Source organism: Bombina bombina, chromosome 8 (genome assembly GCF_027579735.1).
Source record: "Bombina bombina isolate aBomBom1 chromosome 8, aBomBom1.pri, whole genome shotgun sequence".
Taxonomy (NCBI): Eukaryota; Metazoa; Chordata; class Amphibia; order Anura; family Bombinatoridae; genus Bombina; species Bombina bombina.
In genome coordinates this window covers 216,982,258-216,999,535 of record NC_069506.1, presented here as the reverse complement: position 1 = coordinate 216,999,535, position 17,278 = coordinate 216,982,258, and the positions used below count along the sequence as shown (strand labels likewise).

General features: G+C 38.2%; 1 protein-coding gene across 1 annotated transcript in view; it reads right to left on the bottom strand.

The window, feature by feature from the left end:
• Window positions 1-559: 559 nt before the first annotated feature.
• Window positions 560-17,278, bottom strand: part of LOC128638743 (toll-like receptor 13) — a 64,578-nt gene continuing 47,859 nt past the window's right edge. Inside the window, exon 2 of the mRNA XM_053690881.1 lies at window positions 560-3,627. Coding sequence (XP_053546856.1) covers window positions 609-3,458 — 2,850 coding nt within the window. The 5' untranslated portion in view covers window positions 3,459-3,627 and the 3' untranslated portion in view covers window positions 560-608. The remainder of the gene's footprint in view (window positions 3,628-17,278) is intronic.

Below are 17,278 nucleotides of genomic sequence, written 5' to 3'. Positions count from 1 at the left end.
GTTTAATATATTCACAGGCCTTGAGATAATATAAATTACAATATGACCTATCATTTGAAATCAATATAATGGCATAAGACAATTTGTGCAAAATATAAAAACAAAATTTGAATTCAATTTACTAAAGGAATATTAAAAGAAATGTATGTTTGTGTACTAATTGAAAATGATAGATTGCTTACTGGCTATGGAAGACATTTTCCACAATTCATTTAGTGAATAAGGACATACTGCTGACATCATGACCAAAAAGAAGTAGTTTCTATGTGGTATGGGTAGGCTGACCATATTGCCGCTTTAAGAAGGAACACATATGAAAAATACACATGTCAGGGTTCTTATACAAAACATTTCTTTAAACAGCCCTAAAAACAGCCCTGACATATGTATTTTTCATATGCGTCCCTTTTTAAAGCGGCAATATGGTCACCCTAGGTATAGGAACATACATTAATTTATATATATATATATACTGTATATATATATATATATACTGTATGTATGTATATATATATATATATATATTTCACAATATAATTTTAGATGCAACAAAGAAAAATAGTTTAATAGTTCTTTTATTATTAAGAAGACAATCCTATACAGTGAGATTAGCCTATACTGGGTAGACATTCCTCATTCACAGTGAATCCTTGATTTTCGTCTTCTGTTGGTGAGCTGTTGCTTTTAAGGGCTTTTATAAGTTTTGCCCAAAATAACTTCTGTGCTTCCGGTTCTGCCGGCCAGCTAATATAGGTCTTCTTCAGCATTACCTTCCTCATTCTATGATAGGTGGAAAGCTCTCTGTCTGGGATATTTTCTAATAAAACAAATACAAGAACATCTCTCATTTCATCAAACAGCTTGTAGCTGGCTAGCTGCATCTCTAAGAAGCACCACTCACTGCGTAGGTAGCTCCTGCTGATTACACAAACAGTCTTGCGGCTATTGTGAATACTGTCTACAATATTGTCTATGATATCTCTGCCCAGTTGAAAGTCTCTGTGATGGAGGCAAAGTCGAAGAGACTGTGCAGGATTGCAGGTTTCCAACATAGGCAGCATCTCTGAATACACCCACTCCTCGTCTTTTGTGTTGTAAGAAATAAAAGCATCATATTTATAACGTTCTTTGTCTGACTTCCAGCGCTCATGTAGCCAGGCAAGAAAGAGGAAGTAATTGTACTTGAGACACCAGTATGACTTACTGTAGACTATTGGGATAATTATGAAAACTAGGATTGCTGTGAAAGTGCTACAAAACAGTTGCGTTTTAATTTTCATATCACAGACATGAATTTCAAAATTATAAAAGTAAGAAGTTGGTTCACCAGGGCATGACATGTTGTATAGATGAATAATCTGCACTTCGCTTTTGTTTAGCCACATTTGTAGCTCTTCATTGTTGCAGATACATTTTAGGGGACAATAGCTTAAGTCAAGATACTTCAACTTAGTCATGCTATTAAGAACACGAACATCAATATGTTTCAAGCCATTTTTATTCAAATTAAGTTTTTCTAGTTTAATTAAATCTGCAAAAACCTCAGCATTAAAGGTCTGGAGACAGATGTTCTGCAGGTTTAATACACGTAGTTTTGTTTGATTCTTAAATATTCCTGGTGGAAAATTTTGAATGCCATTACAGTCTTCAGCCAAATCGAGATAGATAAGCTGATCAAGGTCATCAAACACATCTGAATTTAGGTTTGTGAGTCTGTTTTGTGATAAGTATAGCATTCTGAGGGAGGGTAGCCCAGCCAGGAACCTATGGGGCAAGGTACTTAGCCCATAGGGCTGTTGAGCTTGGAGCTTTAAATCATATACTTTGCGAAGTCTACTGAAAGGAGAGAATGTCTTTTTAGCTGACTTATACTGTAGTTTATTTGCCCCCAAGTCTAGTACCTGTAATGTGTTCTCTATAAATCTAAAAGTGCTCATACTGATTTTCCTGATATTGTTATTGTCCAGATACAGGTTAGAGAGAGTCTGAAGTCCACATAAGGCTTTACCTTCTAAATGTGTAATCTTGTTTCCTCCTAAATCCAAAATATGGAGTTTTCTTAGATTTCTGAATGTATTGTTAAAGATAACAGAAATTCTGTTATTCCTGAGATTGAGAGTGCGAAGTTCTGTCAAACCATTAAATGTGGTGTTATACAGATCTATTATTAGATTATTATCCAAACGCAGTGTTGTTAGCTTTGATAGGCCTTTAAAAGAATTGTTTTTTATCCATACAATATTGTTGATATTTAATGAAAGGTTTTGTAAATTGGGAGTATGAGCAAAAGCATATCTATTGATCATCCATATTCTATTAAATCGTAATGATATAGTACTTAGGTTTAGGAAAGACATTCTGTAGCTACAAGTTTCCAGTATTTTTAAAAGGTTATGCTCAACAGTAATAGATGAAAGAGTGCGGTGTTTTATGAAGTCCAAACACTTGATACTTTTCAAGCGGTTCCTAGATAAATCCAAATGTGTAATAGGGCCACAATTATTAAAAGAGTCATTTGTCAAGTTTTTAATATCATTGGAATTCAAAGTGAGTTTGTAAATATGTTTATCTTTTAGAAACTGGCAAACTGAGGAAATGTTACCACTGTTGTTTAGATATAATCCAGAATAATCTATTTTGTCAGGTGGTACTGTAGAGTTTGTCAGGAAATCAGTTATACTGAAATTATAATTTGATGCCACCTTCAAATAACTGATTTTGCTCAAGTTGACCTTTTGCAGGGAGGAGGATGTCATGTCGTTCTCTGAGAGATCAAGGTAGGTGATGTTAGATAGGAAGTTATACTCACAGTTTAAATCATGCAATTGGTTTTGGCAAAGAAATAGTTTAGTCAGAGCATACGGGAGTCTTTGGGAATGATTCAGAGAAGTGAGCTGATTAAAGCACAGGTTCAAATATGTCAGTTTTTTCAAAGGTTGAATAGCTAACACTACTTGACTGAAATTGTGTAAGAAATTGGATGACAGATTAAGTAAATTCAGATTATGTAGTCGATTGAATACGTTAGCATTAATGGACACAAGATGATTGTTATTGAGATAAAGAGATTTTAAACTAATGAGTGATTGAAAAACACTAACAGAAAGGTTGGAAATTTGATTGAATGATAAGTACAAATATTGTAGTTTTGTCAGGTTATCAAAGGCACCATTGTCAATATTTAGCACATTGTTATGGCAGATATTCAGCAGCCTTAGTTGAGGTGTTTGGTTGAAGCCACCCTGATATAATGTCTTTATGGTGTTATGTGATATATTGAGATACAAAGTATTATTTGGAAGATCAGATATGATATTTTTCAAGTCCCATTGCTTTCGATAGCTACAAGAGTAGCTGTATGTATTGTAATATTGTTGAATGCAGTTCCTGAATCCATAGCAAGTCGCCCATCGAATAAAGAGGACACCTAGCAACATGACACTCCAAAGTAATTTCATTTTTCTTGAGTTAAGCTTTGAAGAACTTTGTTACTTCAGTATTCTACACCCAGAATGTATGCAGTTATCTCAAAGTCTGTAGATGTGATGTGATGTCTGAGTGATTTAATGATATCATGTTCTTTTTAAATATTGAATAATCGGAAATTTCCAGAAGGGAGCAACGAATCTACAGGGAAAAAAGGACATAAATAAATATTCAACATGTAGTTTAAATATTCACAGATGCTTCCTATCTACAAAAAATACATTAAACACATTAATTAGTCAATAATCATTTTCCAAAAAGTAGATAGTTTATACACGTTGATATTAAAAGATCAAGATTTATTAGTTACCATAGGTTAACAAAATGACCAAAAAAAATTCTATAAAAGAAATATGAGGGAACTAACACTTCTGTATGTGGCCACACTGATTTGGCCTAGAGGTTAATAATTAGCATTTTCTCTACGTCAAATCAATGTGGCTTTATACAGAAGTGTTAAAAGCTAAGTGGGGCTTGATCAATCTATTCCTTCCCCAGATACATAGAGGCCCATTTATCAAGCTCCGAAGGGAGCTTGAGGGCCCGTGTTTCTGGCGAGCCTGCAGGCTCGCCTGAAACAGCAGATATAAAGCAGCGGTCTAAAGACCAGTGCTCCATAACCCTGTCGGTCTGCTCTGAGCAGGCGGACAGAGATCGCCACAATTCAACCCAATCAAGTACGATTGGGTTGATTGACACCCCCCTGCTGGCGGCTGATTGGCCGCGAATCTGCAGGGGGCAGCGTTGCACCAGCAGCTCACAAGAGCTGCTGGTGCAATGCTGAATACGGAGAGAGTATTGCTCTCCGCATTTAGCGAGGTCTGTCGGACCTGATCCGCACTGTCGGATCAGGTCCGACAGACCTTTGATAAATAGGCCTCATTGTATCACAATATGACTGCAATTCATTTACAGCTATAGGGGCCTATCTTTCAAGCTCTGAAAAGAGCTTGACGGCCCGTGTTTCTGGCGAGTCTTCAGACTCGCTAGAAACAAAAGTTATGGAGCAGCAGTCACAAGACCGCTGCTCCATAACCCTGTCCACCTGCTCTGAGCAGACGGACAGGAATCGCAACAATTCAACCCGATCGAGTACGATTGGGTTGTTTGACACCACCTGCTGGCGGCCCATTGGCTGCAAGTCTGCAGGGGTCGGCAATGCACCAGCAGCTCACAAGAGCTGCTGGTGCAATGCTGAATATGGAGAGCGTATTGCTCTCCGCAATCAGCGATGTCTTGCGGACCTGATCTGCACTGTCGGATCAGGTCCGCAAGACATTTCTTAAATAGGCCTCAGAGGCTCAAAAGGCACCTCTCACTTGCAAGCATTCAGGGTATCCACTTTCCCCCAATTTTTTAGGCTAAAAATGTAAATGCACATAGATGAATAACATATTTGAATAGAACATATTTGCAATATACATGTATTGGAAAAAATGCTTCTAGTAAAAGTTATAACATGTTTTCTCTGCAAGTGCATGTGAGGCATAGCTAGATATTCTCAGTGCAACTGCATTTTAAAAACTGCAGTTGTTCAGACAGTCAGTGGGGCTTGTGGGGATATTATAGGCTTAGTGGGTATGTGAGTATGATGTCTTATTTATATGCATTATACTGTAAAATTGTTTATTTTACTTTTTAACTTAATTTATTGTAAAACACGTTTCTTTCATGTAAGTGGCAAGAGTCCATGAGCTAGTGACGTATGGGATATACATTCCTACCAGGTGGGGGCAAAGTTTCCCAAACCTCAAAATGCCTATAAATACACCTCCCACCACACTCATACCTTAGTTTTACAAACTTTGCCTCCTATGGAGGTGGTGAAGCAAGATGTGCTTGATTTGAAATTTATTCAAAGGCTCTCTGTAATTGGTCACAGGGACGTTATAGTCCATTACCTCTGCAGATATTTTTCAGTACTGGTTTGGCTGTCTGCTATATGTGGATTGGTGTTTTCTGGTAAGTATGTTTCATTTTTTTTAAGACACTCTCAGCTATCTTTGGCGCTTTATATTATATTGTAAGGTTTGAAATATATGTGTTAGCTTATATTTGCCATGAGTCAGGTCTTTGTATATTTCCCTTTTGCAGTCTGTCAGTTTCAGTATGGAAATTATGTTTTTGGTAAATTTATTTAAATAATTTTCTTACCCAGGGTTCAATTTTTTTCAATTTGACTTTGTTTCCCAAAATTTTTGCGGGCAAACTAGGCTCGCAAGGATGCAAAATGCTGTTTTTTATTGCATCATTCTTAGCGTGAATTTTTTCCCCCACAAAGTTGCGTCTATAGTGACATAAGTTTCGTCATTTCCTATATCCTTGTTAATGTTGTTGTTTTTGGCGCGAAGTCGCGCTTGTTATGACGCGAGTTGCATCATTTCGTGGTATTAGCTTTTGGCGCCAAAAAAATTTCACTTGCTTTTGCGTCATGCATCATATTTGGCACCAAAATTTTTGTATATTACCCCTCTTCCTTTAATGCTTCTTGTTCTCTTTATATTATAGAGAGCTATGATGCTTACTTTTTTGCACATTTTTTTAACATAAGCATTTTTTCCCTTTCCTGAAACTGCTATATGAGGATATTGGATATTTTGTTTAAATGTTATTTTTTTATTTTTACATTTTGCAAGATGTCTCAGACTGATCCTGCCTCTGATGTTACTATAGGAACCATGCTGCCTGAACACAGTTCTACCAAAGCTAAGTGTGTTTGTTGTAAACAAGCTGATGTTATTTCTTCAGCTCAATTATGTAGCATTTGTCATGACAAACAAATACATTGTCTGTTGTTCCTTCAACGTCTAATGTACTTGATATTCCTGCAGATGTAAAGAATTATATTGCTGCAGCTATAGAAAAGGCTATGAGGCCCATTTATTAAGCTCTGAATGGAGCTTGAGGGCCTGTGTTTCTGGTGAGCCTGCAGGCTTGCCAGAAACAGCAGTTATGAAGCAGCGGTCTAAAGACCGCTGCTCCATAACCCTGCCCGCCCTCTCTGAGCAGGCGGACAGAGATCGCCACAATTCAACCAGATCGAGTACGATCTAGTTGATTAACACCCCCTGCTGGCAGCTGATTGGCCACAAATTGGCGGCGTTGCACCAGCAGCTAACAAGAGCTGCTGGTGCAATGCTGAATATGGAGAGCATACTGTTTTCCGCATTTAGCGAGGTCTGTCGGACCTGATCCTCACTGTCGGATCAGGTCTGACAGACCTTTAATAAATAGGCCTCTAAGTCTGCTATTCTGCCTACAAATAAACGTAAAAGGTCTTTTAAAACTTCTCATAATTCTGATGAAATTTGTAGTATCCTCTGATGAGGATCTCTCTGGTTCAGAGGATCCTGAATCAGACACCGAAATTGACAAATCTTCCTATCTGTTTAAGATTGAATATATTCGTTCTTTGTTGAAGGAAGTTTTTTCTACTTTGGGTATTGAAGAGTCTAGTTCTCTTGATAACAAAGCTAGTAAATGTTTAAATTCTGTTTTTAAACCTCCTGAAGTTACTCCTGTGGTTTTTCCTATTCCAGATGCTGTCTCTGATATGATTTCTAAAGAATTGTCTAAACCTGGTGCTTATTTTAACCCTTCTTCTAGGTTTAAGAAGTCGTATCCTTTACCTGTGGCTAATTTAGAGTTTTGGAAAAAAGTCCTTAAGGTTGATGGGGCTATTTCCACTCTTGCCAAACGTACTACTATCCCAATGGAAGATAGTACTTCTTTTAAGGATCCTTTAGACAGGACGATTGAATCTTATCTCAGAAAAGCTTATTTACATTCTGGCTATATTCTTAGACCTACCATTTCTATGGCTGATGTGGCTGCTGCTTCAACTTTTTGGTTGGACAGTTTAGCTCGTCAGGTAGAAGATCCTGATTTGTCTATCATTGTTATTTTGCTTCAACATGCTAATCATTTCATTTGTGATGCTATATTTGACGTTATTAAGATTGATGTTAAATCTATGTCTATGTAGCTATTTTAGCTAGAAGAGCTTTATGGCTTAAATCTTGGAATGCCGACATGGTGTCTAAATCTAGATAACTATCTCTTTCTTTCCAGGGTAAGAATTTATTTGGTACTTAATTGGATTCTATTATTTCCACTATCACTGGGGGGAAGTGAGTTTTTCTACTCCAAGATAAAAAGTCTAAGGGTAAATTTAAGGCTCCTAATCGTTTTCACTCCTTTCATCAGAATAGAGAACAAAAAACACTCCTTCCCCTAAGGCCTCTGGTTCTAATTGGAGACCATCTTCAAATTGGAATAAAACCAAGCCGTATAAAAAACAAATCCAGCCCCCAAGACTGCATGAAGGTACCGCCTTCAATCCAGTTCAGCTGGTGGGGGGCAGATTGAAATAATTTTAGGACATTTGGACAGATTCTGTTCAGAATCGGTGGATTCAGAATATTGTGTCTCAAGGGTATTGAATAGGTTTCAGAATAAGACCTCCCGTGGGAAGATTCTTTCTTTCTCATGTTCCAACAAATCATGTGAAGGCTCAGGCTTTTCTGAAATGTTTTTCAGACCTAGAGCTTTCAGGGGTGATTGTCCAGTTCCTCTCCAGGAACAGGGTTTGGGTTTCTATTCAAATCTATTCATTGTCGCAAAGAAAGAGAATTCTTTCAGACCAGTTCTGGATCTGAAGTTTTTAAATTGTTTTGTAAGAGTCCCAACTTTCAAGATGGTGACTATAAGGACTATTCTGCCTTTTGTTCAGCAATGGCATTTTATGTCCACAATAGACTTACAGGGTGATTATCTTCACATTTCAATTTATCCAGACCACTATCTGTTTCTGAGATTCTCTTTTCTAGACAAGCATTACCAATTTGTCGCTCTTCCATTTGGCCTAGTGACAGCTCCAAAAATCTTCTCGAAGGTTCTCGGTGCCCTTCTATCTGTAATCAGAGAGCAGGGTATTGCGGTGTTTCCTTATTTGGATGATATCTTGGTACTAGCTCAATCTTTTCATTTAGCAGAATCTCGTTTCTTCAAAGGCATGGTTGGAGGATCAATTTACAAAAGAGTTTCTTGATTCCTCAAACAAGGGTCACCTTTTTAGATTTCCAGATATATTCAGTGTCCATAACTCTGTCTTTAACAGACAAGAGGCGAATGAAATTGGTTATAGCTTGTCTAAACCTTCAGTCTCAATCATTCCCTTCAGTGGCTATGTGCATGGAAGTTTTAGGTCTTATGACTGCAGCATCAGACTCGATCCCCTTTGCTTGTTTTCATATGAGACCTCTGCAGCTTTTCATGCTGAATCAATGGTGCAGGGATTATACTCAGATATCACAGCTGATATACTTAAATACCAACATTCAATTCTCTCTGTCTTGGTGGTTGGACCATCAACATATTTTTCGAGGGGCCTCTTTTGTTCATCCTTTCTGGACTGTGATCCAGAACGGATGCAAGTTTTACAGGTTGGGGAGCTGTCTTGGGGTCTCTGACAGCACAAGGGGTTTGGAAACCTCAAGAGGCGAGGTTACCAATCAATATTTTAGAACTCTGTGCTATTTTAAGAGCCCTTCAGGCTTGACCTCTATTAAAGAGAGAACTTTTCATTTGTTTTCAGACTGACAATATAACAACAGTGGCATATGTCAATCATTCGGGAGGGACTTGCAGCTCTTTAGCAATTAAAGAAGTATCTCGGATACTTTCTTGGGCGGAGTCCAACTCTTGTCTAATTTCTGTGATTCATATCCCAGGTGTAGACAATTGGGAAGCGGATTATCTCAGTTGTCAGACTTTGCATCCAGAAGAATGGTCTCTCCATCCAGACATGTTTCATCAGATTGTGCATATGTGGGTGTCACGAATACCTCATGATTTAGCTGCTAAGGGGTTAATTCTCTTTAGCCTGTGAGCTAAAAAAGATTTGTTTTTCAAGAAGAATTGTGTCCTGTGTGCATTGTGCATAATATTTTTGGCATAATAAATAATTTCTTTATTAAGCTTTGGCCGTTGTCTAATAATTGAACCACGCTACTGAAAGAGACTGGAGTATTAGAACTGTATATTTTAGGTTATTTTCTGATAAATTGTATTCTGAGAGTTAATGTGTCTGGGTTTTTCCTTAGGATTTTCCCTTTAATAAATCATAAGTGGTGGCAGCATAGATATTATAGTTAGTTTAGTTTGGGTGGCATTAAAGGGGAGTTCTCGGCATTTCTTTTACGTCTAGTACAGACTGGAGAGTGTTGTTAACCCTTGCACCCACTGAACTAAATCACAAGCTTGCCTGGTGTGGCTAGATTGTGACATATTAGTGACAGTAGAAGAGGTCTAATAACGCTTTCTATGCCAAACAAGTAACTGGCGCAGGGTTGGTTAACCTTGGTCGTCACAAATTGGTGGACAGTGGTGTAGATCATTTTTTTATTAGATTTTAGTGCTCGTGGATTTGCTAGTGAGAAGATCCCGGTACTAAAAAGAAATTGTGACTCTCAAAATTTCGAAAGGCTAAAACTCAGTGCATTATATAGTCACACATTGCAAACAGTCAGCAGAGAGCATGATACAAAACAGTGCTTCTTCACATATCCTGATGAGGTCAATAAAAGGACATTGGTACAATGTAAGATGTGTGTTTAAAACAGGTTATGACATTAGATGAAGGGAAATATGACAACCCTGTAATATTTGGTGTCAAATTGATTCTCCCAATGAAACTAAGAGATTGCCTTCCTGCTTATATGAAAATAGATTTACCTAGCAGAAATGATGTGTTCTATAATTTCAGGCAAAGACTTAGAGTTTATTGAAGGTCATAAAAGATAGGGGGTTTCTTAGCCCCTGCCAGGAGGGTGTGGTCAGGCAACCTGATCTCTGGAAAATATGTATAAGAACCCTGTGTTCTAGCCATTAAATTGTCATTCTTACAAGGGAAGCTGTTCTACAGAGTAAGGACCCGTTGCTTCCTGCCATCTCCCTGGCACACATATTCCAAAAAGACTAGTAAAGTATTAAATCTGTTTTTCTCCTTTTTTATTTTAAAAACTGTTTGCTGTGTGTAATTTTACTTGTAACAACTTTTTATAAATAATGCATTGTGCATAATAAATAATTCCTTTATTAAGCTTTGGCCTTTGTCTAATAAATAAACCATGTTACTGAAAGAGACTGGAGTATTAGAACTGTATATTTTAGGTTATTTTCTGCTAAATTGTATTCTGAGAGTTAATGTGTAAGCCTGGGTTTTTCCTTAGGATTTTCCCTTTAATAAATCATAAGTGGTGGCAACATAGATATTATAGTTAGTTTAGTGTGGGAGGCACTAAAGGGGAGTTTTGGGCATTTCTTTTAAGTCTAGTACAGACTGGAGAGTGTTGTTAACCCTTGCACCCACTGAACTAAATCACAAGCTTGCCTGGTATTGCTAGATTGTGACGTATTAGTGACAGTAGAAGGGGTCTGATAACCCTTTCTGTGCCCAACAAATGACTGGTGCAGGGTTGGTTAACCTTGGTCGTCATAGTGGGGTCTTCCAGAAATAGATCTGATGGCCTCCCATCTGAACAAGAAACTTCCCAGATACCTCTCCAGGTCCAAGGATCCTCAGGCGGAAATGGTGGATGCTTTAGCAGTTCCTTGGTTTTACCAACCTGCTTACATTTTTCCGCCTCTAATTCTTCTTCCAAGGGTGATCTCAAAGAGCATAACGGAAGAATATTATGTGTTTCTAATAGCACCAGCATGGCCTCACAGGTTTTGGTATGCAGATCTTGTCCGGATGTCCAGTTGCCAACCTTGGCCACATTCTTTAAAGCCAGACCTTCTGTCTCAAGGGCCGTTTTCCATCAGGATCTCAAATCTCTAAATTTGAAGGTATGGAAAATGAACGCTCTGTTCTTAGTCATAGAGGTTTCTCTGACTTAGTGATATAAATATTTTTAAAAATAAATGAAGTTAATAAAGTATATTAAGCAATTTTACAGTATAATAACTAACACATCATATACAAAATACAGCCACATTACCCCAGAGCAAATAGATTAATGTGCAGATGTTTTAAATTGTTTTAAAAAGAAATACCATTAATTTTACAACCTCAAACTACTTCTGTTGTCAGCACATAACGACACAAGATAATCTATTTTTATAATGATCTATTTAATACCCACTTTTTTCATCTCTGTATTTTTAAAAACTTGTCCAAATGGATTTTGATAGTGAACAAACACCCCTTGAGCACAAAGTAAAATATCCCGTTTGCCACAAAGTGAAAACAGAAAAAAATTACACTATTCTTACTTAATATTACAATAATATGAATATAAAATACATACAGCCGTTGGGGCCAATTTACCAAGCCCCGTATTGTGCCGAATGCACCTGTTTCCGTGCAAGCCTTGAGGCTCGCCGGAAACAGGAGATAAGAAGCAGCTACAGCGGATCATGTCCGTCCGCATATTAATAAATGGGCCCCATTGTATGAATGCATTTGCACAATGGTTAATCTAGATGTTATGCTCGTGATTTATTCATGCATTTTTATTGGTTCTTGTGTTCATGATAACATATAACTGGACAATTTATATACAGTATATAAATATTTAATTTTCAGGACTTACCAATAGTGACTATAAAACATATCAATATAGCCTTAGTGAATCTAGATCATTGTATATTATTTCTAAAATGTCTTGAAATAGTGTAGAAAAAAAACTACCCTAACAGGCCAGTTATGAGGTCTATCTATGAGTAGTCTCAATAAATTTACCAGAGATTTTCACTTTGGTTAATAATTGCAGCTTTAATTCAATTCCCACTCAAGCGTAATGGGTATTAACCACTAACTTGTAAAATGAGCAAGATCTGCTTTGCACTCATCATTAAAGATATAGGCAGAGCTATTTATCAATAGCTCATGCAACTGAACTCACAATCACCTAGATTACGAGTTTTGTGCTAAACAGGGGGCGAAAATAATGCCAAAAAAATTAATTGTCAATCATCAAGGAGGGACTCGCAGTCCTTCAGCAATGAAAGAAGTCTCTCAGGAACTTTCATTCATATCCCAGGTGTAGATATTTGGGAAGCAGATTATCTCAGCCGTCAGACTTTACATCCGGGGGAGTGGTCTCCCCATCCAGATGTGTTTTTTCATCTTGTACAGATGTGGGTCTTCCAGATATAGCTCTGATGGCCTCTCGTCTATAAACAAGAAGCTTCTCAGATACCTTTCCAGGTCCAAGGATCCTCAGGCGGAGATGGTGGATATATTGGCAGTTCTTTGGTTTTACCAACCTACTTAAATTTTTCTGCCTCTGGTTCTTCTTCCAAGTGTGATCTCCAAGATCATAATGGAACGATCATATGTGTTTCTGATAGCACCAGCTTGGCCTCACAGGTTTTGGTATGCAGATCTTGTCTGGATGTCCAGTTGCCAGCTTTGGCCACTTCCTTTAAGGCTAGACCTTCTGTCTCAAGGGCCGTTTTACCATCAGTATCACAAATCTCTAAATTTAAAGGCATGGAAATTGACCGCTGAGTGCTTAGTCATAGAGGTTTCTCTGACTCAGTGATTAGCACTATGATACAGGCTCGTAAGTCTGTTTCAAGGAAGATTTATCATCGAGTTTGGAAAACCTATTTTTCATGGTGTTCCACTCATGATTATTCTTGGCATTCTTTCAGAATTCCTAGGATTTTACAGTTTCTTCAGGATGGTTTGAATAAGGGGTTGTCTGCTAATACTTTGAAAGGAAAAATGTCTGCTCTTTCTGTCTTATTTCATAGAAAGATTGCTAAGCTTCCTGATATTCACTGTTTTGTTCAGGCTTTGACTCATATCAAAACTGTTATTAAATCTTTTTCTCCACCTTGGAGTCTCAATTTGGTTTGAAAGATTTTACAGGCTTCTACTTTTGAGCCTATGCATTCTCTAGATATTAAATTACTTTCTTGGAAACTGTTATTTCTTTTGGCTATCGCTTCTGCTAGAAGAGTTTCTGAATTGTCAGCTCTCTCTTGTGAGTCTCCTTATCTGATTTTCCATCAAGATAAAGCTGTTTTGAGGACTTTGTTTACATTTTTGCCTAAAGTTGTGAATTCTAACAACGTTAATAGGGAAATTGTTGTTCCTTAATTGTTTTCTTTTTTTTCTGGTTCCAGGAAAGGTCAGAAAGCCTCTGCAATTTCTCTGGCATCTTGGTTGAAATTTTTGATTCATAAAGCTTATTTGGAGGCGGGGCAGTTTCCGACTCAGAGAATTACAGCTCATTCTGATAGATCAGTTGCCACTTCTTGGACTTTCAAGAATGAAGTTTTAGTTGATCAAATTTGCAAAGCAGCCACTTGGTCTTCTTTTCATACTTTTACAAAATGTTACCATTTTGATGTGTTTGCTTCTTTGGAAGCAGCCTTTGGTAGAAAAGTTCTTCAGGCAGCTGTCTCAGTTTGATTCTAGTGCCTTTGATTTAAGTTTTTTTGAAATTTTAAAGAAAAAAACGTAATTATTTTTTTGGATTTATTTTCTCAGCGGATTTAGCTGTTTTTATTTTATCTCTCCCGCTCCAGTGACTCGTGGACTTCCACATCTTGGGTATAATATCCCATACGTCACTAGCTCATGGACTCTTGCCACTTACATGAAAGAAAACATAATTTATGTAAGAACTTACCTGATAAATTTATTTCTTTCATAGTGGCAAGAGTCCATGAGATCCACCCTTTATTTGATTTTTTTTTATAAAGCACATTATTTTTCCAGTTCCTCTTTTTGTATGCTTTTTACTCCTTTTTTTACACCTCACTTCTTGGCTATACGTTAAACTAAGGTATGAGTGAGGTGGGAGGTGTATTTATAGGCATTTTGAGGTTTGGGAAACTTTGCCCCCTTCTGGTAGAAATGTATATCCCATACGTCACTAGCTCATGGACTCTTGCCACTATGAAAGAAATTAATTTATCAGGTAAGTTCTTACAAAAATTAATTCAGGGGGTATTGTTAAGCCATCTAAAATGTGATTACAAAAGTCTGTGATATGGGGTACTAGTATGTCCTTAGAGGTTTTGTAATATTCACTGGCAAAGCCATCCGGTCACGCTGCCTTTCCCCTTTTGAGGTCTTTTATAACTGCAAGGACTTCAATATTTGTTATTGGAGCGTTAAGGATTTCTCCGTCTTCTTTGGAGGTAGTTTTTAAATTTGCTTCTTCTAAGAAAGCTTTGGTTTTTAAGTTTAGAGTTGGGCATGGTGTTACTTTCTTCCCGTCATACAGATTCCCATAGAAGTCTGCAAACGCATTCACTATTTGTTGAGGGTGGGTGGTTAAGGTGCCATTTGGAAGTAAAATAGATGGGATGTTTGATGCTTTGTTTTGTTCTCTTAATTTGTGTGCTAGGTATTTGTCTGGTTTGTTTGCAAAAATATAGTATTGGGTTTTTTAGTTTTTGTATAGCTCTCATGGATTGGGCACTCAGTAGGGCCGCCAGAGCAGTTCTTTTAGTTTCTAAGGTTGTGAGGACACTGGGCCTTTGGGTAAGTTTATGTTGGGCTTCTAACTTCTCTATTTTTCGATGAAGTTGAGTTATGTGGGTTGTGTGCTATTTGATTTAAAATGATTTGCTCTCAATTAGCAACCCCCTTTGTCATGATACAATCATGTGGAGTAGTTGATACATGGATTGGCTACTCAGCAGAGGTGGTATTGTGTCCTCAGCTTGGAAGAGGTTAAGGTGAATTGCTTTTTTGCTGTGTGTGTGAAGTCTGCTCTCAGAAAGCTGTAAGCTGACATTCCTTCCCTCCTTCCTTTCCCCCTCCCCCCTTTCCTTCCCCCCCCCCTCCTTAGTAGTGTAGCTGTGTATAGGAATGCAGCACGCTCCTCCCCTTGGAGACTGATAGTGGGGGCTAAGACTTGTTTGTAATTGGCTGAAGTCGTTGTAAATCATAACCAGGGCGTTGTCTTTGACAAGACAAAGAGAGAATTTGATTCAAGTATGCAAGAGACAGACTTTTTAGTCAGAACTGCCCTGGGGACCAAAGACATCGACATGATCAGCAGCTCTCCACATATCTAAAGGAATTTGATAATAAGTAAGATATTGTGTAATTATTTTGATGTCCAATTTTTTTTTTTTTAAAGAACTGTAGCTTTGTATTTGTATGTTATTCTGAATGTCTTTATAATTTTGCACTGTGTAACCTGTGTTGATATTTTTGTTATTAAACACATAGAAAATCTCATTCTGTCTTTGGGCTCTAATATCCGAATTCACACTCTTGTTGAGACAAGGTTAAAGGCACGTATCTAATTGTTAAATAGTGTGAGTTTTAGGGGTCCCCCAAAACTCCCCTTTAATTTAAAAGTTTTGGTGGTGGCAGCAGGGAAATTGTTAATTAGAGCAGTGTGGGTTGGATTTGGTTAATGTGGTGTCTCTTTTAAAGGTCCTTTTGCAGAGTTGCAAGGATAAGGGAACCAGAGCTGTGTGCCATTAACCCCGTCATGCTCACACCCCTCCATTGTGGCGTTGAGAAGGTTTGATTCATCACAAACTGGCTGGCAGCGGTGGGGATATTTCAAGTTTTTTGGTGCTATTTGTATAGTATTAAAAGAAATTACATGTTTTTGTGTAATTTCCCAAAGACAGAACTCAGTGCCTAATTACATTGACAATACAGTACAAAGAAGCAGTTATTTTTCCCTTCCTCTTGTTTGTTGGTTGCTACTCTCCTTATGGAAGCATATAGAAAGATGCCAAAAGAATCCCTGGAGCTAATTTGTCAGGAGAGAGCCATTGCAACTTTTGGCAAAACAAAGGATCAGTTGGTCCAGCAATTGCAGCATGCAGATGACCTTCCAGCAGAACAGGAAACAGGCACAGAGAGGGTTACTGTGGAACTGGTAACCCAGGAGATGATACCTACTGCTGTTACCCCTGTGAGTGAAAAGGAGTCTGAGCTACAAACAGCACTCAGGTACTTGGGGATGCTGATCCTAAACTGAGAATGCAATTGATCCTCAAGTTTCAAGAAGCAGTTGAGAGAAAGAGGGAGGCTGCAGAAAGAGAGAGAGAAAGAGAGAGGGAGGCTGCAGTGAGAGAGAGAAAAGAAGAGAGAGAGGCTGCAGAAAGAGAGAGAGAAAGAGAGAGAGAGAGGAAAAGGATGCTCAATGGAGGCATGAGCTGGAGGTTATGCAGAGTAGCAGAACCAGCCTGTCTCCCCAAACCAGTGAACGCGGGGAGACCACAACAGAGAGGCCCCGTCTGGAGTATTTTCCAATGTTGGAAAGAGACACTAACTTGGATGTTTTTCTGAGGGGCTTTGAGAAGGTATGCAAGCAGTATCAGCTGCCTCCAGAGCAATGGATTCGCTATTTAGCTCCTCGCCTGAAGGGTAAAGCACTGGATGTATTTGCTTCACTTCCAGTGGAGGATGACCAGGACTATGAGGCCATAAAAACAGCCTTACTAAAAAGTTTTAACCTCACTCCGGAATTCTACAGGAAAAAATTTCGGAGTCTTCCCCAAAGTGCAGATGACAGCTGCACAGAATATGTTGTACAGCTAAGGTCTGCTTTTAAGCAATGGACTGTGGGCCTAAAAGTCCTCACTCATGAGGCTTTGGAGGATTTGATGATCTTAGAGCAGTTCATGCAAACGCGAAGTTCTGATGCCAGAGAATGGATTCTGGACAGAAAGCCTAAAACTGTTTCAGATGCTGCAGATCTAGCTAACGATTACGCCAACAACAGAACACCTGCAACCAGGCAGGAAGCTATGCAAGCCATGTCCCCTAAGTGGAAAAGAGCAAACAAGGTAGCAG